The sequence below is a fragment of the Rhinolophus hipposideros genome, assembly GCF_964194185.1.
Source record: "Rhinolophus hipposideros genome assembly, chromosome: 14".
In the NCBI taxonomy this organism is placed as follows: domain Eukaryota; kingdom Metazoa; phylum Chordata; class Mammalia; order Chiroptera; family Rhinolophidae; genus Rhinolophus; species Rhinolophus hipposideros.
In genome coordinates this window covers 36,520,621-36,548,277 of record NC_138060.1, presented here as the reverse complement: position 1 = coordinate 36,548,277, position 27,657 = coordinate 36,520,621, and the positions used below count along the sequence as shown (strand labels likewise).

Here is a 27,657-nt window from a genome sequence, read left to right as displayed (position 1 = left end):
GAGCCTGCCCCAGGGGCACTATGTAAATGACTTCTTGGAATTGCCAGGCCCTGGTGAGACTGGAAGATCACCTTGCAAATGGGCCTGAGGCCAGCCTGACAGATGGCCTGGGCTGCTAGCAGCACAGCCCACATTAGATCCATCAAGTGTGTTCCCTGAAGACAGCTGGCCCGATCAGGAGTGTCAGGGAGGCTGTCTGGGGGATGGCTCGGGCTGCAACATGGATTCCCCCACCCCCAGCTCTGCCCACCCCTTTCACCCCGACCTGCAGTGCTCTCTCGGAAGGGGGAAAGACCAGCTCTCTTTTTCTACTCGAAAACAAATCTCTGCATTTCAAGATTTTTGGTTGATGTCCAGCCTAGACTCTCTATGGCAGCCTCTCACAGAAGTAGCCAAATGTTTCCATCAAATGAACCAGCTACTGCAAAGTTAAAAAGGGTAATAAAATAGCAAAGCCTATGTGGGGACTTTGTTCAGAAACCCGGTGCCATCTATAGAGTATAAAGAAAATATTGAACTTTCAAATTTTATAATTTTATGTCCTCTAAGACCACAGACCTCTTATCATGTTCTCCCTTTTAAGCATGAATCCTTTTAAAAATAGTTAGAAAGTAAATGTGTAATGTTTTTCCTCCCTTACACTCAGAAGAAAGCCTGGGGAATTTAATGTTCCTGGGTTCAGCCTGTGGATTTGAGATAAGGATTCAAGGAGAGAAGCCTTTTCACTCAGAACCGAATCTGTCTGCAGCTATTGTTCAATTAACATAAAGTATCTGGTTACTGGGTATGTTGCATAATGCAGGACAGTGTAAACCAAGCGTTTTAAGTGCTGACACTGAACTCCTTGATAACAGTGAAGGGGGAAGGTAATTTGTTAATTTTCTTTGTAAGTCTGCTAACAAAAACTGCTTCTCAAGACTGAATGAATCACCACTTTAGAGCTGAGACGCAGCTGAGGGTTGTCCGTGAGTGCTCAGGAAGATATTAAATCTACAAGGAAACAGGGAAAACCACATGTCACGTTCTCTTTAAGAGCTGGAAAAGCTGTCAGAAGAATTAAGATTAAACCTCCTGTGAGTCCGTGGGTGTGGAAAGTCACCAGCTAGCTAATATTAACATAGCTTGCCACAGAGGCTGTTGCTAGAAATAGGACGGTCACATCACTACCACTAAGCAATTTGCATTCTGTGGACCAGCCCCTAAATTCCTCCTGGCTCCTTCGGCCCTTTGGGCATTGCGTTTCTGAAGGCTTTTTAGACAGAGTTCACACTTGGCTGTCTGGTTTCACGAGGAACTGGACCCAAAAAGGGAAGCGGCAAGAAGAACATTTGCTTTGTTTGCAAGACCGTGATCGAGCTACAAGCAAATCTTTAGGCATCTGAGGAATTGTGAAGCTTCTAGATTTCATATGGTGGCTGACAGGGTGGGGCAGACAAGAACCTTCTTGCTTTCCTCACCATGGATAATCTGTTGCCTCAGTCTAGATTCTCTTATTTCAAAAAATATCCTCTTCATGCAATTAGAAAATATGTATCGATGCTGAGAAACCAAAGAGCCGAAGAACAGGTATTCTTTTGTTTATATTATCTTTAAAGTTAACTGGTGTTTGCTTTTGGCTGTGGCTTTTATGGCACTTGGCAATTTAGTTTCTGCTGGTAGTTTACATGTTTATAGACACAGGTCGACTCCTGCTTAGGGCTGTTCAAACTTGGCAATCCCAAGAGCAAGCAGGCTTGTGAGGATTTATTTGAACTTGGAACATTTACATCATTAGATTAAGTTCAAGTTCTGTAACAAAACCACGTGCTTTTGTTTCTTCTGAATAACTAGACTACACTAGTCTATCAGAGTCGAATTGTGGAGGATTCCTTGATAATTATCTAGGCCCTCAAATACAGATTTTAAAACTATTGTTATATCTGAACAAAGAAAAGTATCAAGCCCTAGAAATACACTGCCTTCTCTTCTGTGTTTTTAATATCACCAGGATTTGCAAAACAAAAAAACGTTTTGTAGACTGCCCTAAGCAAATATGATAGCCCTAAGCAAATCACTGAAGAGTTGAGACCATTGAGAAGGAACCAGTCATTTTTTTGGTGGAGGGTAGGCGATAGAGCACTGAAGTTTTCCGTCTTCTGAGCCAATCCAAAGTTAGGATTTCTAGTAGTAGACTCTAGCATGTGGGAGTATATATATACTTTTAAAAACTGTTCAAATGTCTGATCACTTCTTGTTTAAAATCATGCATTCATTCTCTCCCTTACAATTATGAAAAAGGCATTTCTGAAAACTGCTTTTTTGAATTACACTAAATTGTTAGAAGAAATCGCTATGTCTGATCCATGATATCTGGTGGTTAATTTAGAAAGAAGATTGGCAGTGGTAAACAATAAACGTATGGTCACACCAAAGACCAGAGTAATAAATTGCTTGGGCATCATGCTTGTCACTAGGACTGCAAAACTGCATGGGAGATATTAGCAGTGTCCTGTATTTGAATGAGGTGACCTACTTATCAAAACACTTTGAGGAAGTGAAAGCAAAGGTTAGCAGACAGAAAATCCTCTAATGACAGGTTTCCCAAAAAGGCGATGCATAATTTGGAAAATGAAAAATCATTACTACCGTTTGAGAGGAAACTGCTTTTCTGCTGTGCTTTCCTAATTTTACATGAGCTGGAAATTCAGGCAATGATCACTAAGAGGGCAATGCTTCGTAGCCAATTTATTTCTTAATTAAGCAAGGTGTCATGACTACGAGGAAATCCCTTGTTTTCCAGGTGCTTGTTTTTGAAGTGGAAAGCCAGAGACCTAGGTAGTGGTACTCTGAGTTGTCTGCCATAATCACTGAGTCCAAATCCACAGGCTTCTTCAAGCCCTCATTAGGGAGGTGGGGGGGAGAGGGGGGCATGTGATGGGGGGGTGGGGGGGTGGGGGGGTGAGTAATGGGGAAGAGGAGGTGGCTGAAAGGATGGGGCTGGGAACTGTGGATTCAGTGATTTTCTTTTTCCTTTTCTCAGTATAAGTTTTTGGAGATGTGGCTATCTTGCTTGTACAGTTTGTTTTTAAGTTTATTTATCTAAAATTTTAGAATAGTTTATTTGAGCCAAACTGAGGACATATGCCAGGGAGCAAGATCACAAATACTCTGCAGAAGAACAGTTGTGCAGCTTCTTAAGTTTATTTATTTATTTATTTATTTATTTATTTATTTATTTATTTTCCAGTGGGCCTCAGATAACCCTATGTTGAATGATTTTTATATTTAAGTTTATTTTTTAAACATTGCAAAATGCATTCAGGAGAACATTAGGGTTTAACATGGATCCTCTCTGACTTGGACTGGGTGGGTGGCCCCCTCCCACATGGACAACCATTTGAAATGACCTGGAAACAGCTATGAGTATTGTGATTTCTTCCTATACAAGTTAATGGAGAAATAAAGAAAAACGACATATTCATTTTTTTCCCCTGAAAGCAATTACAGCTCCGCAGACATAATATCTCACAGAATTAGAGGAATTAGGTCAGAGTCAATCATGGCTAACCTTGGAAAGCTTGTTAGAAAGTTACAAAGGAGGTTAATCATGTCTATATTTTTAGGATCTGTATATTGGTTGTCTCTAAGCCTTACGTTCCTGTAGGATCGATCTTCATTATAAAAGTGAAGGAAGTGAGACTTACAGACCCAGAAGAGGTCTTACCCAAGGCCACTCAGCTCGAAAGTACTGAACGAAGATTTGGACTCCTGGCTTTAAACTTAATCCATTTCATCATGCTTTCTCTCGGAATAATCCAGTGATAGCAACACAACAAATGGCTAACATTTTTTCCTCGAGGTGTATGTCCAACACTTCAGACATTCACATACCACTTTCATAATTCTTACCATAAGTGTGTTTACCACCTTACGTATTTATGTGTTCCTTCATACTTGTCAGCATTTGCATTTAATCACTCACTTTAAAAACTTCAATTTGTGTAGAAAGAAAAGTTCATATCACTGCTATAAATGGAAAGCCACTGTCATTTGCCATACGTAGAAGTGCAAATACAATAAAAGCAAAATAACATTAACTTCTAGCTAGATGCTGTTAACTGTGAAAGCTCTAAGCCTGAAACCTGCTCCATTTTGTGAAGTAGAAAGATTAGCTTTTAAGAGATTAGCATCCTCGTAGCCAACAGAAATTCTCCGGCCAACGATAAAAGGAAATTAAAAGATAGACAACTTTCTCAATTTCAAGTCATTCCTTGTTATTTATTGTAGGGTCTGCATGCCACTTAAAATCGTCTCTCAGTTCGTCTAGAACCATCAGGTACCCTCAATGTTGTGTTTCACACAAGTGGAGAATAATCTCCTAGATACACCATCTGCTTCTCCACCTCTGTACATTCAGATACACTCCTCACTTTAGCCTAGAATTTCTTAATTTACTTACAACTTTCCCCTTTGGAGATCTCCTACACATTCTTCAAGACTCAGGTTCAATGGGCTCACAAAAAAGCTTTCTCCAGTTCTGTTGAGAAGAGTGAAGTATAGCCCCTCCTTTCTAAGATACTCTGTCTGCTTCTAATAGAGCCTTGTACTATATTGTATGTAGTAAGCCATTTGCTTACACATACCCACGACACTGGGTGGTATCTTGTTCTTTGTTCCCTCAGGCCCACCTTGGAGCCTGGCACATGCTGGCATAGGAGAGACCTGCAGCACAGGCAGATTGCCTGGGGAGCACACCTCCTTTCTTGCCACTACCCATCTCTTTGCTGGGCCGGAAGCATTCCCACATGTTCCAGTTATGGTCTTTGTGACACTCACCTCGTCCACAGAGGTTTTTTTGTTTACAGCTTCTCCTCAGTGTTCTTCCCCCTTGAACTTGGTGTCATACAGACATGAATGTTTGAACTGAGGGTTGGTTGGTTTGGTGGTTTTTGTTGTTACTCCCATTGTAATGTACCAATCAATGGGGGTACAGGTTATTCATCAAACTGGGAACAAATATCTCATCCTTTGAATTTTCAGACTCTATTATAGCAGACCTTTCACAAAGCCAAGTTCCTAACTAGGTAGAAGACTAAAGTCATTAATTAGATGAAGGTGCTGAAGGTTGGAAAAATTGGATGCTGCACATTTTGAACAGTATTATTCAAGTGGTTTGGTTTTGGTGGTAGTGGTGATGGTGGTGGCAGTGGCTGGGGGACCCAGCCCGAATGGGTTCTCAGATGAGTTTGGGCAGGTGTACTGAACACTTGTATAATGGTATATGATTGCAGTTGTTTTCTTTTGGCCTGATGAGAACAGCCAAGGTCTGGCTCAGATGTTGATGTCTGAGCTTGTGGGTAGTAAACGAGACTTATAGGCAATATTCTCTTGTGTACTGGAGTCCCAAAAGCCTGCTCTGTGGCTCGGGTAAACAAGTAGGACACTGAGTGGGCAAAGAAGAATTTGCTCCACTTCTGAGCAGACTGTAGCCTGCTCAGCCCATGAGGCCTACAGAGAACTGAGTGCCCTATGAATCCCTAGAAAGTGCTGTTCTTAGGGGTCAGCCCCATTGATGCAGACATTATTCATGGTTGCCAAATGGTAAGAGAAGACTGTGAGCTCATATGGGACAGTCTACTCTCTCTCCCTTGGTCAGACACCACCCATTTGCTGACAATGCCCAAATATTTATTCCACTGCCTGTGTGACATCTCCATCTGAATGTCTCGTGGATGTGGCAGACTAAATGTGTCCAAAGAGAACTCACAAGCTCTATCTCTAAACCTGCTCTTCCTCAGGTCCATTCATCAGCACAAAAGCTCAAGCAAGAAACTTGGGAGTCACTTTGGTACCTCTCTTTCTCTCCCTCGCCTCCCTTTTGCAAATTATTAACAAGTCTAGTCAATACTACTTCTAAAATAGTTACTGAATCCTCCATCTTTACCTACCAACCCTGATTCACCATCCTTTCTTGCTTGGACCATTGCACTATCATTCAGATTTCTATTCCCACATTCACTCTTGTTACCCTGCAATCCAAGCTCCTCAAAGCAGTCAGCATTTTCTTCTTTAAATGAAAATCTTATTTCATCCTAATGCAGGGAACATGATTATTTTCATTTTCTGTTTTAGTCCCAGTGCCAAACATAAATAAGGCACACAGTAGGTGATATATTTACATAACGGAATGAGTGAATATGAAGGTTGGGGAGTTAAGAGGCTGAGATGCTGTCATGCAGGTGAGGGCAAGAGATGGTGAAAATAGGGTTATCATCTTCAGTAAACAGAGGCCGGTGAGATGTAAGGGAAATGGTAGAGTAATTTTATTTCATGGATGTGGAACTAGTTTCAGGGGTTGAGGGATTTGTCCAAGGTCACATAGCTCATTTGTATCAACGCTAGGATTAGAATGTGGCCTGCTGGACTCTCAGTTCAGTGCTCTTTCAAATGTGTATTGTGAGTCCAAACAGGTGTAGAAAAGGGCAATATAACTACCAAGCAAGGAGAATAGGACGCTATAGGCTGAGTCCAGAGGATAGGTTAAGTGATGCCTGAAGGTCAACTTGTCCATAATAAATGAGCCCCATTGATGAAAGACTGAGACAGAGAAGGGCCTGCTATGTGGAGCGCTTGTCCGTCTACTTATACTGCCGTGCAGTAGCTTCATCAGCTTGAATATCTTCTTCCCTGTCTCCCACAGATGAGGGACCAGAAAATGCAGGATGGCTACTTTAATGGACAAGAATTTGGGATGATCTGTGCCAATGGTGCCTTGCTCTCTTGAATAGAAAGACTTCTTTCTGAACACGAATTACCACCTACGAGCTGACCTGACATGCCTTGCCTATTTAACAGTGAATCTGCTTAAAATGACGAGAGTGGTCTTTGGTGCCAGGGGGCATGTACAATAGCTACTACATACATATTTTTGGAATTAGACCCTTGCACTGTTATCACATTTTCCAACAAAGTTAATCCACACAATTTTTTTACTATCTTTTTATATTCTTATTATCTGAATATGCAATCATGTTACCATTGATGTTCATATAAATATGGACACAAATGTTGACCTGAACGGGACTGAATGCAGAGAAGAGAATCTGTCACCTGTCATCTTGTTTTGTGGAATTCCTTAATTCCTTGAATGACTAAGCAAATTTCCCTCCCACATATCATGTATGGAGTATTTTTGTAGTTAATAAGGAAGTAAAAATGATTTAGGTAGGCTGTAGCCTCTCTGTGATACTTATAGTCTCAAACAGCAGAAAGAGCTCTATTCAAGTCCCTATAATATGAGGCAAAAACCACACACTGCAGTCATCGTGGGGTTAACTTTAAAACCTGCTCTGGTTAATTTTCTTAAAATGAGGAGAGTGGTCTTTGGGGGCCAGGGAGCATGTTCAGTAGCTATATTTTAATTAAGGATTAGAACTAAATTTTATTTCAGAGGCTGTTCTAAAGTTTCTCTTCAATGACTTAAGAAAAGCTTTCTAGTTCAAACAGGATCACTGGATTTTTATTTCTTGCTTTGTTTCTTAATGAATGGTAACTTCAAAGTTAGGTTATTACGTAAGTAAATAAACCTTTGAATTTAAGTTGAACATTAGGAACTTAGTTCTTCCTTTTGGCTCTTATTACCTTCTCTGAATAAAAATATTAATAGAAAAATTAAGGACTCCCCTTGCACCCCCCCAAAAATATGTTGAGATTTGAGACATTGCATAAGGGTTTTGGGTTGCTGATGCAGGTTTTCCTCTCTAGGTGAAATGATAGAAATTTTACTCCAGCGTGGTTTAAGATGTTAAGTTTTTAGCCCCTTAAACTAAGTGAGTTGGTTACATCTTGAGAGTATACCAAAATTATCCATTTTATAAGTCTCTAAAAAAAAGTCATGTGGAATTGGTTCTTGGCAGGTGGGTGGTGGTGGGGTGGGGGGTACTCTTACCCCCATTACACTCTCCAAGGACCAATTTCAGAAACTTGCACGTAGTCAGTGGCTCTACTTCCAACACTTCCATCCGGCACTTTGTTAGTCATACAGGACATACTGGGAATTAAATAGCCCCACAAATAAATGTAAAATTGCTGCTTGGATAGGTACAGCAAAATATATAATGGGAGATAAGACCAAGGTGGGAAAGTCAGAAAAGGCTGCCCTGAATTAAGTTCTCAAGGAAGAGTGGATATTAATTAAAAGAGGATAGTGAGGGGACGATTGGAACAAAGGCCTTGGCCAGAAATTGGCATGGAAGAAGAGATGTGTGTGGAGGCAGCAGGGACTAATGAATGCTATCCTGAGACAGCAGTTCTAGAAAGAATCCTGAATATTAGGTTCAGTGATGAAGAGACGTAAAATGTGATTGTTTCTGTATTTGTGTTTGCGTTTCATAAGATCCAGAGGGTTGATTTGTAGAAGAAACATGGAGGTGCATTTGGGAAGTTCCAGAGGAAATAACTATAACTAATGGGCAGAATTGCAGGAAGAAGTTGTGATACAAAAATAAGGATGGGGGGGGGCTGTCCCGGTGGCTCAGGTGGTTGGAGCACCAGGGTCCTAACGTCGAGGTCGCAGGTTTGATTCCCACATGGGCCATTAAGCTGCGCCCTCTACAGCTAAGATTGTGAACAACAGCTCTCCCTGGAGCTGGGCGGCTGTGAGCAGACGGAGGTTGGCGTGAGTGGCCAGCAGCCAGCATGGCCACCAGCCAGTGTGGCCACCAACTGCCTCAGCCATGCAGGTTCATGGAGTGCAAGGCTCATAATACCAGCATGGGCCAGGGAACTGTGTCCTACACAACTAGACTGAGAAAAACAGCTTGAACCGAAGTGGGGGGGTCAGGGAGGAGGTAGAAGAAGGGGGGGGGGAATTAGAAAAAAAAAGAAGGGTGGGTTCCTTTTTTAAAAATGAAAGGTAAAAGAATGGGCAACCTTTTGCAGAGGGGCTGGGTTATGTGATACCCCTCCTCGGAGGATGCTGTAGTAGTGGTTTCTGCATCATGAAAGAGAAGATTGAGTGAATTATCAGGCTCCTTCCAACCCCAAGATTCTAGTGCAGTGGGCAATACAAAGAAGGGCAATTAAGACACCTTAGGAACAAAGAGACAGCATGGGTACATCAATTAGAATTCATTTGTTTTATTTGGTTCGTGGTAAATACTCCACAATCTGAGCGTGTTGCTCTGGAATCTAAGGCCAAAGAAGATAGATTCAAATGTCTTTGGAGATTCAGGTAGCGTTTCCATCAAGGAAAGGAAATAAACTACATCCAGAAAACACCTCAGGTGAAAACCTTATGCACCAGTAACAAGCTTTTCTGAACCCGATTGGCCACTGAACTACTTGTACCCATAAGGATAAACAACTAAGTATACTTAGGCAGTCATTGATAAACAGGGACACAGGAATTTCAGGTTATTTTGCGGCATTTTTACCACTTTAAAAAATATATATCAATCCTGTTTTGCCTTTAACTCTTTTTTCCTGCATTTAATGGTGCCAATTTTCTGTTTATTATGGTTCCTTCTGAAGGTGTTCCAGCCTTTTTCTCCATATTATCACAACTGTGAAGTGTTAGACATGTCTGTAAGACACCTGAACCCTGAGTTGATTTTGAGCTATTTCTAATCCTGTTATCTGCTTCTAACCTTTCCTAATGTACTGTACTCAGATGCCTTTGAAACACGAGTCAGTAAATGGACGAACACCAAAACCTTTGTCTTTGAAATAAGCATTTTAACTCAAATGTAAACCTTTTTTGTGTGTGAACTACCAATGTAGCTTTTTATGCATCTTTCTAAATTTGCTATCCTATTCCATTTCTTAGACAGTTTGTCTGCAACATTTTATTTGCTAACTGTGGTTCAGAGTGGAAGATGACGTATTTCCTCACCTGCTACAGACAATTCCATGCCTTAACAGAAAAAGAAATGAACTTTGCACATATGCTACACTTTTCATAATTTGCTGTGAAGAAAGCAGGAAAAAGGCTGGAATTCTTTCTTTCCGGCTCATCCTAAAGGCAGCATATTAGTAAGGCTATTTCAAGAAATAAAATTTGGATTATGCTTCAAGAATAAGACATTTTAATTAAAAAAGTTAAATAAATTTTCAGTTACAATTGACATTCAATATTATATTAGTTTCAGGTGTATAGCATAGCAGTTAGACATTTACATTACTTATGAAATGACCCCTCGATAAGTCTTGCACCAACCTGGCACCATACCTAGTTATTATAATATTATTGATTATACTCCCTTCTGTAAAGATGGTATACTTTACATCTTGTGACTGTTTCGTAACTGCCAATTTGTACTTCTTCATCCCTTCACCTTATTCACACCCCCAAACCCACTCCCATCTGGCAACCATGAGTTTGTTCTCTGTGTCTATGGGTTTGTTTCTGTGTTGTTTGTTTTGGTTTTTAGATTCCACATATAAGTGAAATCATATGGTATTTGTCTTTCTCTGATGACTTATTTCACTTAGCATAACAATACCCTCTAGTTCCATCCATGTTGTTGCAAATGATAAGATTTCATTCTTTTTATGGCAGAGTAATATTCCATTGTATATATGTACCAATTCTTTATTCGTCTTTTGATTAGGGCATTTCATCCATTTACATTTAAAGTGATTATTGATCGATATGTAGTTATTGCCCTGTTATTGGTTTTTGATTGCTTTTGTAGGTCTTCTCTGTTCTTTTCTCATTCTCCTGTTCTCCTATACGTTGATGGCTTTCTGTAGAAATGTGTTCAAATTCCTTTCTCTTTATTTTTTGTATATCTCTTGTAGCTTTTTAGTGTAATTATACACCAAGCTATGTTTATAGCAGCCTATTTTAAGCTGATGGTTGCTTAAATCCAAACACATTCTAAAATCACTACCATTTTTAATTACTTCCTCCATGTTTATGCTTTTGTCAGTATTTTTTCTTTTGCGTGTGTATGTGTGTGTGTGCCTGTGCCTTCCTTAATTTACTGCTGTAATCACACATGATCTTCCTATTTTTGCCTTTTAACCTTTGTACGAGCCTTAGTGTTGGTTTATCCACTGCTTCTATCATGTGTATATGTTTGCCTTTGTGAGAATATATTTTCTTTGCAATATTTTCTTATTCATATTTTTTTATTTTCTTCTTCTTCTCCTTCCCCTCCCCCCCCTCCTTCTTCTTCTTCAAGAAGTCCCTTTAACGTTTCTTATTATAATAGTGGCTTGGTGGTGATGAACTCCTTCAGCTTTTTCTTGTCCAGGAAGGTATTTTAATTTTTTATTAAATGACATATGCACTTGGCAAGGTCCTTTAAATACACTGTCATTTAATCTTTATAATAATCTTACAAAATTGGTGGTCTTATCCCCACTTTATGGATGAGAGAACTGAGGTTTAAAGTCTGAGATTACTTGGTATAGCTCATAAATGATGGCAGTAAGATTTCGGCACCCAGGTTTGCCTGTCTGGCTCCAGAGTCCGATTTATTGCCCCATACTAAGACTACTCCCACAGATTAAGGCCCCTTCTTTCCTTCCCTTCTTTTCTTCCTTCTCTCCTTGATAATAGATTTCCTTTCATTTATTGAGAATAAAGGGGTTAAAAATAAAATCATCATAACTACTGTGCAGGAAAGGCACCTTAAATCCTTTCCGGAGGTCCTTTTTGGAGGTTTCAAGGTTATTCAATTTGGAAGGAACTTCTTTTAAGAGAAAGAATATAAAATTATAAATATTAAATCAATATAAAATGAATATTTATTTAGAATGAAATAAGAAATCACAACAAATTATAAATTTGAGGGGCAAATACAACAAACAACACAAAATTTAGAAAAATAAGTGTTTTTACTAAAATTAACTGACAGAAATGTTTTGTTCTAACATTTTTGTGCTACAGAGTCTTTAACCACCACTTGCATGACAATGATTTTCTAATATTCTCTAAAGAGGTAATTGAAAGATAATTCAGACACACTCCTCTAGAATAGTTAATATATATATATTGCATATGTATGGAGGGTGCCAAAACACATTTTAGAATGTGTTTGAACTTTGGCACTCTGTGTGTGTGTGTGTGTGTGTGTGTGTGTATGTGTATTTTTTGAATTGAGAAACATTTCAGGTGCTGGGCAGCACTGGACACATTTATATAAAGATTTCAGGCCCTGTGGTGTAGTACAGTATGTAGTAGGAATATTTCTGGATGTCCTTTCTCTACTAGGACAGCTAGCAATAACTTCACCATACTACATGACTACAAGCCACATGTTTATATCCCACTACATCTAAATGAAATCTAAATGTATTCCCATCTCATCTCCTTTAAGTCAGATCCAAAACTTGCCCACAGCTGCTTCAGTGTTACCGTATAGGAGAAGTGTGAAGGAGGAAAAGCAGCAAAAAGAGTCCTGTAGAATCAATCACTTAAATCAATTAAAATATCTGTTGCAAATTTTACCAAACCAAAAGACCATGAGGATATTGCTAGAGTTATGTAATTAATATGTAAGAGTTTATGCCATAGGGTGGCTTCAAAAGTAATGGTGTATGACGTCCTTTTCTGAGCAGCTTCAGCATCCAACCCCACTGAAGGAAACAGAGGACGTTCTCTCTGTGTACTTCGTTAAAGGAAATAGCTCTACGGAGATGAAGATGTTCTGGTCCTAAAACTCAAAGGGGCCCCACCCTCATTTATATTTGCAAAAGGCTTATTATTTGCAATGGGATTATTTGTAAATACAGTAGATCTCTAAACCTGTATTGGTCTAACTAACATTAAATAAATCATTTACTAATCTTTCAAGCAAGCCAGTTAACACATAGAGAAAGAACATGTTATTGCTGTAAAGGCTACACAGAGGAGAAATTATAGCAGCACTAAAGAAAATCTTTCAGAATTCATTAAAATGTAATCAAGCTTTTGCAAACTCATCTGTTATTTGCAATTATAACATAGTTACTATAAGTTGTGTCTGGATAAAACCACCTTTGTGTTGGCTTTCTTTGCTGAATTTTGCTCATTCGTAATGTATTCAAATACCTGTATTTCTCCTGTGTGTCTTCTTAGTAGAAACTCTTGACTCCTCTTTCTTTTCTTTTTTTGTTCTATGAATAACTGTCCTAAAATATAAACAGTCCTTATTATTGCGTCTTGTCCCATTAACTATTATAATACTTGCCACTAAACTTGACTATGGCCTATAAATACATCTCAAAATAAATAAAGCATACAATAGAAGTATTTCGGTCTTATATAATGGGTGCATAGTTTATAATCAAATTATTTAAATCGATTGAATAGTGTAAAGTCCTATTTTTCTAGTGTTGACAAACTACATTTTTTGCTCTGTCCCCAGCATATAATTTCTGTATAATGTACTAAAAAAAATTGTTTGTAGCTTCTGAAACGTTACACAGATTTTTTTTTGGGGGGGGGGTGGTTTGTTTTTAAGAGATGAAACTATTCTCTTAGGAACATACTGTTTCAAGAGAATGGCATTTTCTATTTTTGAAGCTTCCCTCCACTTCTTTCATCTAACTGGTGCTGCTACAGCCTGATACACCTGCTCAAAGAAGCATTGTTCCAAAGGTCCTGACCTGGAATAAGAACACAAAGACTGACTTCATAGCTGGGGACACCACTGTACCTCCATTGCCACAGCACTGCCTTCTAACTGTTGTTCTCCTCTGTACGATGGCTATGCTGATGTGATGATCAGAGATACTTAAGAGGGGAGAAATTTGATCTCTTTATGGTCTTAATGGTCTTTCTCCTGATCTTTTAAAATACCTGGTTCTAGGCCAACAGGTATTTACTCGAAGTTCAAAGCCCTGTGTGATTTAAGAATGTTGAAGGAGGTTTAAAATGCTAATATACACTCTCACTCTGTGTTTTCTTTTTAGATTTGAGGACTAGTAGAAATATTTTTAGGTCGAAATATCTTTAGATCAAAGTTTTATGTTTCTCTCACATCAGGGCTGAAACCTTAGCATGCATTGGAATCACCTGGAGGACTTCACTACAGAATACAAGTCCCCACTGCCACACTCTCACACACAGTTGCTAATGCAGTAGGTCTGAGGTGGGGCCCCAGAATTTGCATTTCTAAAAAGTCCTCTGGTGATAGGGAACACAGTTTGAGAACCACTGATGCAGAGCCATTTGATGATGTATATTTTCAAATTCAAAGCTGACAAATTCAAAGCTAACTGGGGTTGCCATTCCTTCTCAAGAATAGCATGATTGTCATTTAGAAGTTGGAGAGTCCTTGCTAAAGCCAAGGGCTTTTTGATGATTATTTACAGCTTTATGGGTTCTTAATTGACAGTTTTCAACCACAGTTGCCCTATGCCTATTAGTATTACGTAATGCTTAATAATGCAAGCAATTGTTAAAAAATTTTTGCTATAAGAATATAATCTAAAATATGTCATCTCTTTAGTTCCTTCTTCTGCAGCTGTTTGCTGATTAAACTGAAACAAGTGACAATTCAACTGTTGATTTAAATTATAAATCAACATATATAAAAAAGATATAAAAGTTGTTAAGTCCTCCACACTATCTAAAGCCATTTTAAGTTCTTAGCATTAAAAACAAACTCTCTCAATTTTCACCTTGTCCATACTCTTGTTAATATGTACATATAATTATAAAGACTCAAAACAAGAAAAAAATGATCACTTGGAATGATGAAATCAGTATTCCTAATGCTGTTTAGTGGCTTCTAGATCCTTCGAACACGTGTTTAATACGAATTCTGTTATTTTTCAATAACACATGTTAATGAACATGTGTCAATTACCTACTGAATAATCGCTCTAAAATACCAGTCTGTGATTATTACAAGATTACACTCGCATTTTAGCAGTAATTTTCCACTCTGAAAGATAAACCCAAGAGATTCTAAAACAGCTTCTGCTTGGAGCGTGATTTCCCCACTGATGGTGTCCAAAGGTTAAATAAGAACAGGTGAATAAGGTGTTTCCCCAAAAATAAGACCTAGCTGGACAATGAGCTCTAATGCGTCTTTTGGAGCAAAAATGAATATAAGATCCCGTCTTATTTTACCAGAATATAAGACTGGGTATAATGTAATGTAATGTAATATACTATACTATACTATACTATACTAAATATAATATAATACCGGGTCTTAGAGCTGATTATCCGCTAGGTCTTATTTTCGGGGAAACATGGTAGACGTAGACAATGACCAAAGGATGTGTTATAATCAAATCCTTATTAATTAATACATTCTTGAAAGTCATCAAATGAGCTATGGGCAGATACCCAGATTCAGGAATTAATGGCTACCAAGGTTGTAGGGTGCTTGATTGAGTTGAAAGATGCAAAAATTTAATACAACAAAATGGTAAGCTACAAAAGGTGATTCAATAAACAGGGCAGTTTCTTATATATTAGGTTGTTGTGAAAGTAATTGTGGTTTTTGCAATTATTTTTAACCTTTTAAACTGCAATTACTTTTGCACCAACCAATATTTTCTAATGGGTCATAGTGGCAGCATTAAAGGAATTAAAGACAATATGGATATTTGACTCCTGGCTTTGACATTGAATAGTGAGAAATTCTTGTGCAAGGAAATTCACCTGTGTGAGTCTCAGCTTTGTCAGCTATAAAAAGCAATTAAAAAGATCTAGTCTGCTTATCTCATAGGGCTGTGAGGATTAAATTTAATTATGTACATGGAAGTGTTATGTCAACTAAAAAACTCTAAACAAATGTGGAGTTTTGGTGGCTGTTCAGTGAAAATTGATTCTCATTTCCCTAAAAGTAATTTAAATTCTTTACTCAAATGTGCAATGTTAGCATCTTTTCCAAGTACCTTTCCAGGGTTAAAATGAGCAGTTTAATCATTTAAACCAGGGAAATAATACATGTAGAGTATTTTTTTAATGTCATAGATTTTTAACTGCTTTCAGAAAACAGAAACAAATCAATGTGCAAACCTCAAAACAATAAATATCTCCATCAAGTTTGCTGAAAAAATAAGTATGTCATATGTCAGGAAGGTGTAAACTTAAATTCATTTTAGCGATTTCATAGGAGAATCTATCACCAAGTAGGTATTAGTTGAAGAATTAAGCAAGAAAAAGCCTGGCACACAACTACATAAAACAGTAAAAATTCTAAAATTTCATTGTTTTTCCAGAATAAAGTGCAGTTACATTATTTAAAAGTAGTACTAATAAGATATTATTAGATACTTACTAGTTAGATACTACTAACTAATAAATTAGTAGTACTTATCAAAGTTTTTCTGAAATCAGCCAGTTTTTCACTTTATATGCTTAACTGAAAAAACAGATTCCCTTGTTCAGTCTTTTTGACTTACATCTTAGTCTGTAACTTCCCATTAATTAGCATTGCCTTTAGCATTTTAAGTAATTTATTTAACATTTTTATCATTTGAATGTCATATTATATTGAATTCTTTTAATGTTCATAGAAGAAGCCAAATCATCAACCAAATAACATTTTAAGCTATTCATGTAAACTAGTTTTTCTCATTTAAGACCATCAATTAGGATGCTTCTAGCTGCAAGTAACAGAAAATATAATTTGTTTATTATCTCATATTAAAGGAAGTCCTGTGCTAGGACAGGCTCCAGGGTTGGTTGATTTGTTAGCTTAATTATGTATTAAAGGACTTGGTTTCCTCTCGTTACTATTTTGTCACCGTTGGTGTTGTCTATTTCATGAGGAAGAGGGGAAGGAAGGATAATCTGGTGGCTGCAGCCTTTCAAACACTCAGAATTCAGGGGAAGGCGTGTTAACTCACAGACTGCCGAGTGCACCCCTCAGAATTTCTGACTCAGTAGGTCAGGGTGGGATCTCAGAATTTGCATTTCTAATAAGTCCTCAAGTGTGATGCTACTGGTAGTTAGTGGAGGCCGCTCTTTGAGAAACACTTAGACTAATGATTCTGGAGAGAAATGGATATTTGAGGATCACTGGTAGTGTTCATTAGCAGATGTACTTTATCATTTGGAATATAACAAATAGTTCCTTTCACTCTCCTCATAGGGCCTGATGGCCATTTCTAGTTTGTCAGCTTCCTGTTAAACGTTCTAGAGTGGGACACTGTTCACTTAGAACAACCGATGTTCCTAGTAGCTGATGGAGCATTTTCTTAGAAGTTTTGCATTTAACTGTCTGAACTGGGGCATGGTTGAGCCAGTTCAAGCTCCAAATTTGTTCCTGGAATGTGGAAGGCTTTCCCCACCCCACAATCCCCGCTTTCCTAATCCGCCAAATGTATGATATTTGGCACATTAATTTTAATATCTCCTGAAATAGGCTACATAAACAATGCCTTTTGTAACACAGAAAGCAAAAATACAATTGCCTGAAGGTATACTGTAAATGTTGCTATTCTAATTTTCCACCGATCTATATTTATAGTGAAGTTTCTAAGCTAAAGGCTTAACAATTTGTTGCAAAAACTCTTTCCTGCCAATTTGTGTTTCCACTTTTCTACCATCTATCTTACAAATCGTCATGCCAAATTGCAATTTCTCTTTCTCTATCACCTATCTTATAAACCATCTTTGGTGTGGGTCCCCTATTTTGCGTACTATTCTCAATGGGAATATGGTCTGTTTGCATGATTGTCCAGGGCTAAACTTTAGGATCCTCACAAAGCCTCGGGCAATTTCTGTACTGTGGATCTCCTGTTCTCATTTATTACCAGAGGACATTTTTGTGCCTTTTTTCCTCATTTGTTCTCATAATAGGAAGCACAGTGGAAAGAGATGATTTCTGCAGGGGACCTGGAAGGACATGGAACAATTCAGGCAAAGATGCAAGCTTTGCAAGATATATTTGACGTCTAGAAAATGGTGGGGTAGAAAACTTAAGTGCAAAATGTACTATTTTGGAGGTCTGAGGAAATACAACCTTTCCCAAAGCTCTTTTAGACCCAGTGTGCAGCAAAGTAAAGAGATTGAAAGTGTTTCTCATGTGAAATTGAGAAAACATTTAAAGGGAGGGAGGAAGCCTAGGCTAGTACTGCACACACGGCAGGGGGCCAGGAGACATGATATGGAATCTATCTAATAGTTTCAGTCATTTATGACAACCAACCCATCAGCAAGGCTTTCAAAGTTAGTAGAAGGTACTGGCCAGTGGCAATTTAACTTACTGGGCTATTCTAAGGCCTGTTGTTTATACTTAGTTTCCCAGCTGTTTTGTCCAAGAATTTAGATTCCTTGATCCCTAAGGTAACAACTGATGACTGTGCTAGAAATTATACTGCTTTTTACTTTGTCAGGCATTGGTATGCATGCCATCAAAATCCAAAGCACAAGCTCAGCTAAAATTTCCTACATGCATGGAAGCAGCCACGTCTCCATTATCTTTTAATTCCAAATGGTTACCTGGGCTCAAAATCTAAGTGTGAAATTTCATCTGTTCTGGGCAGGGCTCACCATTTAACGCTTCTTGCAATGATTAATGCTTATTCCCATTCCGGTGAAGTTGTCCTAACTAACCCCTTTATGGTTTGGAATGTGAATTCATTTTAAAGCTTTAAAAATTCCTTACTTTTTCTTTGCTTTGTAGGAAAGTAGAAGCTCATGTTTCAGTTTGATCATAGGAAGCAAGTAGTAAAGTCAACGTTGGGATTAAGTTTATTCATTCAATAGCAAATATATATTTATGATGACCATTTTCCAGATTACCCATTTATTCAATAGGTCTTTATTTTATATTTACTACAGACAGTGTTTTGGGACCGGAGACAAATTATGCCAGTTTTGAAACTAGACAGAATCTTTTAAATGGGTACATTTTTACCTCAAAACAGATCTTGGGGTATATGTAATATGGAATATTCTATGTCTATTTTCCATGGACATAATGAAGTCCAAAGTTGACTCTTGGACTTGGAACTCATACTCACTTTGCTCTTCCTCTTTCCCTGTCTTATCCTCACCTGCACTCCCCTCCCACCTACCCTCATCTCCCACCCAGGATTAGTAGTACATACCAAAGATCCCAAAGAGCACTGTAGGTTCATAACCCTTTGAATCCGGAAACTGAGTCATACTTGAAAACAACTTCTTTAAAAATAACAATTAAAAGAATACACTTTAAATTCTCTAGTTTCTGCTCAGTTTCATAAAATGTTTCATGTTTAGAATGCTAGGAAGTGGAGAAGCTGGCTGATAAAAATATTTGTTAAAAAAAACACATAAATTGTCAAGTGTTTGGGATATCAGTATATCTTTAACCCCAATCAAACACAGGTATCTTATTTTTGAGTCCATTTGATTTTTTTTTCTTGCTTTCAATTTTTACTTTTCCAGCATTGCTAAGAAATAGAATCTAGCAGATGTACAGCAATTCTGGCAGGTGGCTGTTAGATACTCATTTCATATGACATTTCTTACAATAAGACTGTATTTCCCCAAACTTGACCCTTACCCTATCATTTATCCTCTAAGAAGAAAAATACACCTGTTGTTCTGTAGAATACATTAGCTTATAAAAGTAGTGTTGTGCCTTTACTTGCTTTCAAAATATCCAACTTAAAAAATGACAACTTCTTTTCCAGCAGTTAGGTAAAATTCCTTAATTATTAAACTTTGATACTTAAAACAATGTTAAAACAGCCTTTAAAATAACACATTGAGTAAAGATTTCCAAAATAACCCTTTTCAAGTTAATTTTTAAATCCTAGGAGGCCATATAGTCCTTCATTATCCAGGTTTAGAAAAATGCCAGCTACCGAATTTGATATTTGACAGGATGTCTCATGTCCTTTGTGTAATAAGGCACAGTATAAATAAAATTAGAACATCATGTTCATTCTTCCTCAATCTTCCCTATTTGTAATATTTCCTCCAAGTGTAGATGCCCAACAAATAGCCCCTCTATTGCTCATATGTGACCACTTTTTACATCAGATATACTTAATTTTGTAGACTAAATATTCAGAACAAAGAGTAGAAAAGATTTTTTAAAGCATTGATTTCTAAAGAATTAATAGGCAACTTGAACAAAATACATTTCATTGCCATCAATCTCATTCTAGCTAGCTAATAGTACATACTTTTGCTTGTTTCCCTTTATAAATCTTATACTTTTTAAAAAAGATTTTATTGGAGAAGGGGAACAGGACTTTATTGGGGAACAGTGTGTACTTCCAGGCCTTTTTTCCAAGTCAAGGTGTTGTCCTTTCAATCTTAGTTATGGAGGGTGAGGTTCAGCTTCAAGTTGTTGTCCTTTCAGTCTTAGTTGTGGAGGGTGCAGCTCAGCTCCAGGTCCAGTTGCCGTTTTCTAGTTGCAGAGGGCACAGCCCACCATCCCTTGTGGGAGTCGAACCGGCAACCTTGTGGTTGAGAGGACGCATTCTAACCAACTGAGCCATCTGGGAATTTAGCAACAGCTCAGCTCAAGGTGCCCATGTTCAATTTTAGTTGCAGGGGACAGAGCCCACCGTCCCTTGCGGGACTCGAGGAGTTGAACTGGCAACCTTGTGATTGAGAGCCCACTGGCCCATGTGGGAATCGAACCGGCAGCCTTCAGAGTTAGGAGCATGGAGCTCTAACCGCCTGAGCCACCGGGCCAGCCCCAAATCTTATACTTTTATAGTGCTTGTAATTTACAACCTGTCATCACTATCAAATCCTCATAACAATCTTTAGAGAAAAAGAAGGGTAGTTATTATGCTTATATATCTCTCTCTACATGTAAAATCTCGTTATATATGTATGTGTATATGTGAATGTATATGCACACATATGAGGTCAGATAATTAAGTTTGTGAACTTGTTGCAACGATGTTGCTAACCTTTTTTGATATCAGAGGGATTATTCATTATGAATTTGTATCAACTGGACAGTTAACCAAGTTTACTATTTGGAAGTGCTGAAAAGGCTCTGTGAAGAAGTTGGACAACCTGAAATTTTGGCCAACAATTCATGGCTCTTGTATCACGGCAATGCACCAGCTCGCACAGCACTATCTGTGAGGGAGTGTTTGGCCAGTAAATGTAACTGTATTGGAACACCCTTCCTACTCACTGGATCTGGCCCCCAATGACTTCTTTCTTTACCCAAAACTAAAGGAAATATTGAAAGAAAGACATTTTGATGACATTCATGACATCAAGGGTAATATGAAAACTGTTTAATGGCCATTACAGAAAAATAGTTCCAAAATTGCTCTGAAGGATGGACTAGGTGCTGGCATCCGTGCATAGCTTCCCAGAGGGAGTACTTCAAAGGTGACCATAGTGATATTCAGCAATGAGGTATGTAGCACTTTTTCTAGGATGAGTTCACGAACTTAATTGTCTGATCTCGTATATGTATGTTTCTTCTATATGTATGTAATGGAATGTACATATATTTTAGTCCCCTTCCCTGAGATGAGGAGGTGGAGATTGCTACACACAATTCTTATAGTAGGTCAGTGAATCAGAGGAGGTGATAGCTGAAGGAAGAAGATTTCTGAAACTTGTGGCCCAAGCATTCACCACTGCTCTGGCTTATTTGAATAGTGTTAATAAATGCTATCTTTCATATACATTGGAAGTCAAAGTTGGTGCTACTAATGTTGGCTAGCTTAGTGGAGGAGGTGTACAGGCATAAAGTAAAGAATCACTCTGTAGAGATATATCAGTTCAGTGGTTGAACTAGCTATCCTTTAAGATTTTTGCTGGTCCCAAGACTAGGAATTTGTCAGATGATTGACAATGGATTAAGAATGAAGTATGTAACAGTTCTTCTGGACAAATCTGGTTTTATCCAGTTTCTTTTTTTTTTTGGTTTAGCCCTAGGAACAGTGACTTTCACAATTTAGGCAACCGAAAAGTAAAATTCCAGTGTAAGCTATTTTAGTTATTAGCCAAGGAGTGATCAATCTTTGGGGGAATTAATTATGAATTCAGGGTTAATGCTGGGGTATTGCAGTGCATAACAGATAATTCTGAAAATCTGCCTTAGATTAAATGTTTGAGCTAATTAAAGCAATCCAATAGCAAATTCTGCACAGTAAAATTACCCTCTATTTTTCAAGATCATGTTAATACCAAATAATGTCTATGTCACGTACATTTTCTAGTTTAGATGCTTTATGTCTTTAATGTGATACTGTGGTGTAAAGGTCCAATAAGTATAGTAACTAATCACAATTAAAAATTGATTGCAATGAGCAAGAGATATCATAGTCATTGTACAAATTATAGCCTTATAACATCACAGGATAGATAAAAATCTTGCAAGCCAAAGGTGGGTGGATAGTAACTCTTGAGATTAGAAATGTTTCATTTTGATTTTTATGGTTTCACTTTTGAAATCTAAAAGTGACCTCGCTGAATAAAATCTCATTATTATTATTTTTTTTTAAAGAAATCTAGAAAGCTGTCCAGGATTTTTGATCCCAGATTGGTACCTGTTATACGTGGAACAAAACTGGAAAACAGGCAGCTCGGTCAGTTTTTTGGACGTTGAAGATGTGGGCAGTGAGCATATTATATATTATAGGGCCTGCGACAGGGGCAAATTTTTAAATGGCTATGTGTTGATGGAGGAAAATATCTCTCGCACGGAAGGGAGGTCTTTTCTTTTGGGGTCTCTCGAGTTCTTTGGAGGACGCTCTCAAACTGAAGCTGGGTAGCCCTGCCCTCTAGTGGATTTGGGTGCGAGAGGACCTCGGTTCAGGATTTCCTGTGTCCGGCTTACCAAGGCTTAGTAAAATCAACGGCCCATGAAAAATCACTCATTGGGGATCTGGGTTAGGTGCTGAGCAAGCGAAAGATTCAAGTGGCACCAGATACAGCCAGTGGTTGGTTGAAGGTCATGCCCGTTCTTCAGCTTCCATCTCTCCAAGTTTCTAGTTGTCCCACCCTCCTGTGCTCCACACATTTGACACGAATGCACGAGGCTGAGTTCCTCCTTGAGCTCTCTGGGGCAGGGCTCTGCCCTCCCGGAACAGAACATTGGGAAGTCGCCCCGGGGTGACCTGCTCCCGCAGGTAGAGCACAGCAGCCGCCACAGGGGTCTGCAAGTGCGGGTGCGAGGTCCCATACGAACATCAAAGGCTCTCGGGGCTCGCCCCTTCCCTCGGAGGTCCTCGCGTCGCCCGCCGAGATTGTGACGGCCACCTGGACGACAGGGCTTCCCCTGTCGCCGTTGTTGATGGAGATCAAACACGCCTGGCACCCCGACCATGACGGTGCCTGCCCGCCCGGCTCGACCCCGCGCTGCCTCCTGAGAATGCGTGGCCCGCACGGGGGAGCGGGCGACTCTCCGAACCTCGCGCCCCGTGGGTGCGTAGAAACGGGCGGGCACTGTCCCGGGGGGGTCGGGGGGGTCAGCAAAGGGCAGCCCCAGGGCCCACGCGCCTCCAACCGGACGGCTCCGCACCCAACGGGAGCCCACTCGGGCTGGGCGGCTCCGCTTTCACTTCACTTCCGCCGTCCCCGCCCGGGCGGACGAGTGCGCGTGCGTGCGCGCCTCTCGCGGCGGAAGTAGTAGCGACAGGGCTCGGTCCTCGGCGGGCCCGGGAGTGCGGGGCGCGCCCGGGCGGCGGGCGGCGGGCGGCGGGCGGTGGGGAGGGGCGGAGCGCAGGAGGCGGAGGCGGGAGCCAAGTAGCGCCAGCTGGGCCGAGCGTGCCGCGCCCCTCACCTCCTCTTCCCTGCCCTCCCCACCGGCCCTCCCTCCCGTCGCTCTTTCCTCGCTCCGGGATCGGGCTCCCGCCTGGCGCCGCCCATCGGCGAGCCGCTCTTCTCCGCCCGAGGCGCGCGGGGCGCTCCGGCGAGCGCCGCGGGTGAGTCTCCCGCAGCCCGGAGGAAGGAGGTCTGGGGCTTTGGGAGGGCACCGGTATCACCCGTTTCCAGAAACTTGCAGGTCCTGCGGGAGGGGGCGTCTGGGGGTGCCCGGGTGGGGGTGCACGTAGCGGAGGCGTAGGGCGCGGGGTGTGGGGCCTCCGGGGGTGGGGCGGCGGGGGTCTCCTTCTCCGCCCCCTCTCTCGTCAGCGCCGCTTCTCCCGGTTTCTCTTGCAGATGCTGCTGCTAGGGGTGGTGGGAGCAGCCGTGGGACGTGTGGCCGGGAGCGGGGGTGACAGCCTGGGATTCCGGGGGCTTCTCTTCCTTGTCCTCCTCCTCTCTCTATTCCCCGTGTGGCCGTGGCTGACACTAGAGACTTTGTAGCCACCAACCAAGTGCAGTTTCAATGGAAGATGAAGGTAAAGGCCGCTGGCAGACGGGTGGCGACGCGGAGTTGAGGGTGTGGTGGTTTGCTTTTTAAGTCGTCTTTCCCGACCGTTTTGTTTTCCTAATGTGATGTTTTTTTCTTGTAATTGAGAAGGGTCCAAAGAATTGCTTTCTGAGCATATCTTTGCTTTTATTTTGGCAACATGTGGCATTTCGGGAATTAAGGTTTTTTGGGGGGTGATGAGCTCGATTGGTGCTCTCCCGGCAAACCTTCAGCTTGGGGAATGGAAGGGAAGTTTTTATTCCGGAGAGCATCTCTGTTTGCTCAATCGCTATTTGAAAAGTAATCACTGGAGAGGAAGTGGGAACGGGAAGGGGAGGGACTGCATCTCTGGATTTGCATATCAGGCTTTAATATGGGAGGTGACTCGATTCGTTTACAAAGAACACGATTTTTTATTGAAGGCAGCTTTGGGAAAATGCTGTTTTTTTCAGGTCACAAAAAATAATTCTGAATTAACGAAATATAATGAGGTGATGGCCTTTCTTAAAGTTCCTCCCTATTTCAAAACATCATTTAGGAGGTTGAGAGTGGAACCTGTCCACTGTACAGTTTGGACACACTGAATTGTCATTCCCGTGTTATATGATTCCTTTGGGCTCATTTAAATATTTAATGCGTTTCATACACCGCACTGATTATTTTTTAAAAGCGTTGAACAATTCGGGCTACATGGTTTTTTCCCCCTCTTGAAACAACCAGTTATTCTTTGGACTGATTTGTGACTTATGTGTATTTTTTCTCTTTTTTTTTCTTCCCCCTTCGGGGCTGCAAAATTCTGTAAAAGATACTTAGAAATAACAATTTGTGTTCTTGTATCTTTTGGTGTTTGAAATCTGCACACTGTTACAAAGTGGCTGGCTGCTTTCTGATTTGTTTTTCTGTTGTTGAGAATGTAAACTTGATTGTCCTAAGTAGGACTAGTAATTTTAGAATAGTTGTTTCTTATATGCAGTAGTCTGTTTTGCTGAGACCCCTGGGATATGTGGAAAAATACGATGAAAGGCACGATTATATTGCTCAGTTCTACTTTGGCTGGATGATTGGTGGAAGACATTTTCTGAAATACTAAAGTGTATAAAACTGCAGAGGAGTTACACTGTCTAATTGGGTCTTTAGAAACAGCATTTGGACGCAGTTATATTTTTGTCTGATATGGAAAATCACTTTTCTGAGGCTTTTTCCTCATAGTCTATTAGTGTATAGATTTAAGAACGGCAAATCCCTTCTGTACAAGAGACAAAGCATATTAAATGCATTCATTCACTCATTGTATATGAGTGTTTCTTGGTAGTTCTATCTTAAATAACATCTAAAACTTAGAGCGTCTGCTTTCAGAATGTTACAGATTTAAGAGAGTAGCCTAAAGTAGGTAGATTCTTAGATGTTGCTTTTGTTTCTTGATCTCTTAGAAAAATGTGCATGACTAATAAAGCTGACTCTCATATTGTCTATTGAGGTGAGAGGGAGTGTTTGTGAGATGGAAGCATGGTGCATGCTTGTGGCTGACTGGGTCTTTGTACTTAATGGACAAATAAGAATGATTTGGCCTCGTGTTAAAAGATTACACAATTCTTAAAGACTTGTGGGGATTTTCTGCCTCATAATCAAGAGGCCGTTTTTGTCAGTTTCTCGTTAGCATTTTTTCTTTTTTCATACTTAAACATTTTAAAGAACTTCTAGATAGCCTAGAAATTTTAAAAAGCAATTGACCGTTTTGAAATATGCGTGTATATTTCTATTGCTTTCCTTTTTATGGTTAGCATTTTCCTATTTTCCTTTGACATGGTATATTAGCATCTTAGGCGTGGGAAATGAAAATGGATTCAAATCCTTAACCACTAAAAAAAGTTAAGTGGCTCTAAGCAAATTTCTTCACTATTCTGAGTCTCTGTTTCTTCACCTGTAAATTGGGATTGATAATACTTAGCTTACATAGTTAAGAGGGTTAAGTGATAAATCCTGTATAAATTTTCTTAGGAGAGAGGAAGGCTAGAGTTTAAGGACATGAGCTGTGGAGCCAGGTGACCTGATGTGAATCCTGGATCCCCACTTAACATAATTTTGCCTTGTGCAGATTATTAAAGCTTTTTGTGCTTCAATTTCTTCAGCAATAGAATAAGGATATTGATAGAACCTACTTGTTGAGGTTGTAAGCATTTAGTATCTGGCATGTAGTAAGTGCTCAGTAAATATTACCTGTAAATAGCTTAGTCCCGTGCTTGCATATTAATATGCCAAGCTGGCATTAATGTTGCTGTTATGACAATTGAATGCTGAAATGGGAACATTAGTGGCCAAAATGCTCTGCATGAGGTTGTCATTATTAGTTAGGGATTGGGTAGAGTTACGTATAGAATTTTCTGTAGTATTATGGTTTTAAGCCCATAGAGAAAGTTGAGGCTCTATCAAGAAGCCAGGGGCCAATGTAGAAAGAGATAGGATTGGATTTGAATCCTAGAATGTAATTTTTTTCCTCTCCTGAAAATCTGATGAGTTACTATGCTTCTGAGCTTTCTCAGCTTCTACATTTTCCCATCTGTAAATGGGGTAAAGCCCTCTTGGAGGGTTGGTGTGAGGAATAATGAAGGTATTTGAAGTGCCCAAAACGATGGCCACACAGTTAGCATATATGAGTGAGTGACATCTGTTGTTCTTCAGAAACAGAATCCTCCCTCAGATTTGTAGATAAGTCACATTTTGTAGGTATGTACACAGTAGAATTAATAGTGGCTCTCACGAGTGTTAATGTGAAGGTTCTTAGGTAGTGTTCCATGTCTACAATGGTTGTTGGAGGGAATGACATCTATGTGGTTCTTTTCAGCAACTGGGGTAATTTTTTTGGGCACTTTGCTTTTGATTGTTCAAGACCTTTCTCCCATGGTGCACTTCAACTTTCTCAGCATAGGCTGACCACATTTTAGCCTTAGCCTCCAGTATGCTTCATGAATACTTCCTGCCAGTCACTAGAAGTATTTGAAGTGTTAATTTCCTGGAATTTCAGGAACTGGTCCTAGACATCCATTTATGGGTTAGGATTTCATCCACATCCTTTGGAACTCCTTTTTTCCATGTTTATCACAAATCTAAATAGATACCACTTAGGAATCTGAGATGCACAAGTAAAGGCTCTTCCTGATTTAAAAAAAATTAATCATGTATGTATTTAAAGGGATGGCTTATTAGAAAAATTATTTCTAGCTGGAGAATTTTGCAAATAGTTTCTCCTTCCCAGTAATGGATTTTTTTCTTTGGAATAAATTTGGCCTCTTTCATAGAAAAACCAATAAAAATTTAATGCACATGAAACTATTTAATAATAGCCTTAAATGTTTCTTTGACTAATGGATAGAAATGTAATGATCTTTAAGATTTCAGGACATGCTTAATTTAAGGTTATAGGCAGTACTAATAGGTCTAGAATAAATTCCTCCAA

General features: G+C 39.6%; 1 protein-coding gene across 5 annotated transcripts in view; it reads left to right on the top strand.

The window, feature by feature from the left end:
* The first annotated feature begins 1,162 nt into the window (after positions 1-1,162).
* ATP2C1 (ATPase secretory pathway Ca2+ transporting 1) overlaps positions 1,163-27,657 on the top strand; it is a 111,657-nt gene continuing 85,162 nt past the window's right edge. The window contains exons 1-2 of one of the 5 annotated variants that reach the window (XM_081072858.1): positions 23,530-23,775; positions 24,011-24,192. In XM_081072858.1, coding sequence (XP_080928984.1) covers positions 24,187-24,192 — 6 coding nt within the window. In that variant the 5' untranslated portion in view covers positions 23,530-23,775; positions 24,011-24,186. Of the gene's footprint in view, positions 1,567-23,529; positions 23,856-24,010; positions 24,193-27,657 lie in introns of those variants that run through there. The other 4 variants (XM_081072860.1, XM_081072859.1, XM_081072857.1 and 1 more) reach the window with 4 other exon arrangements.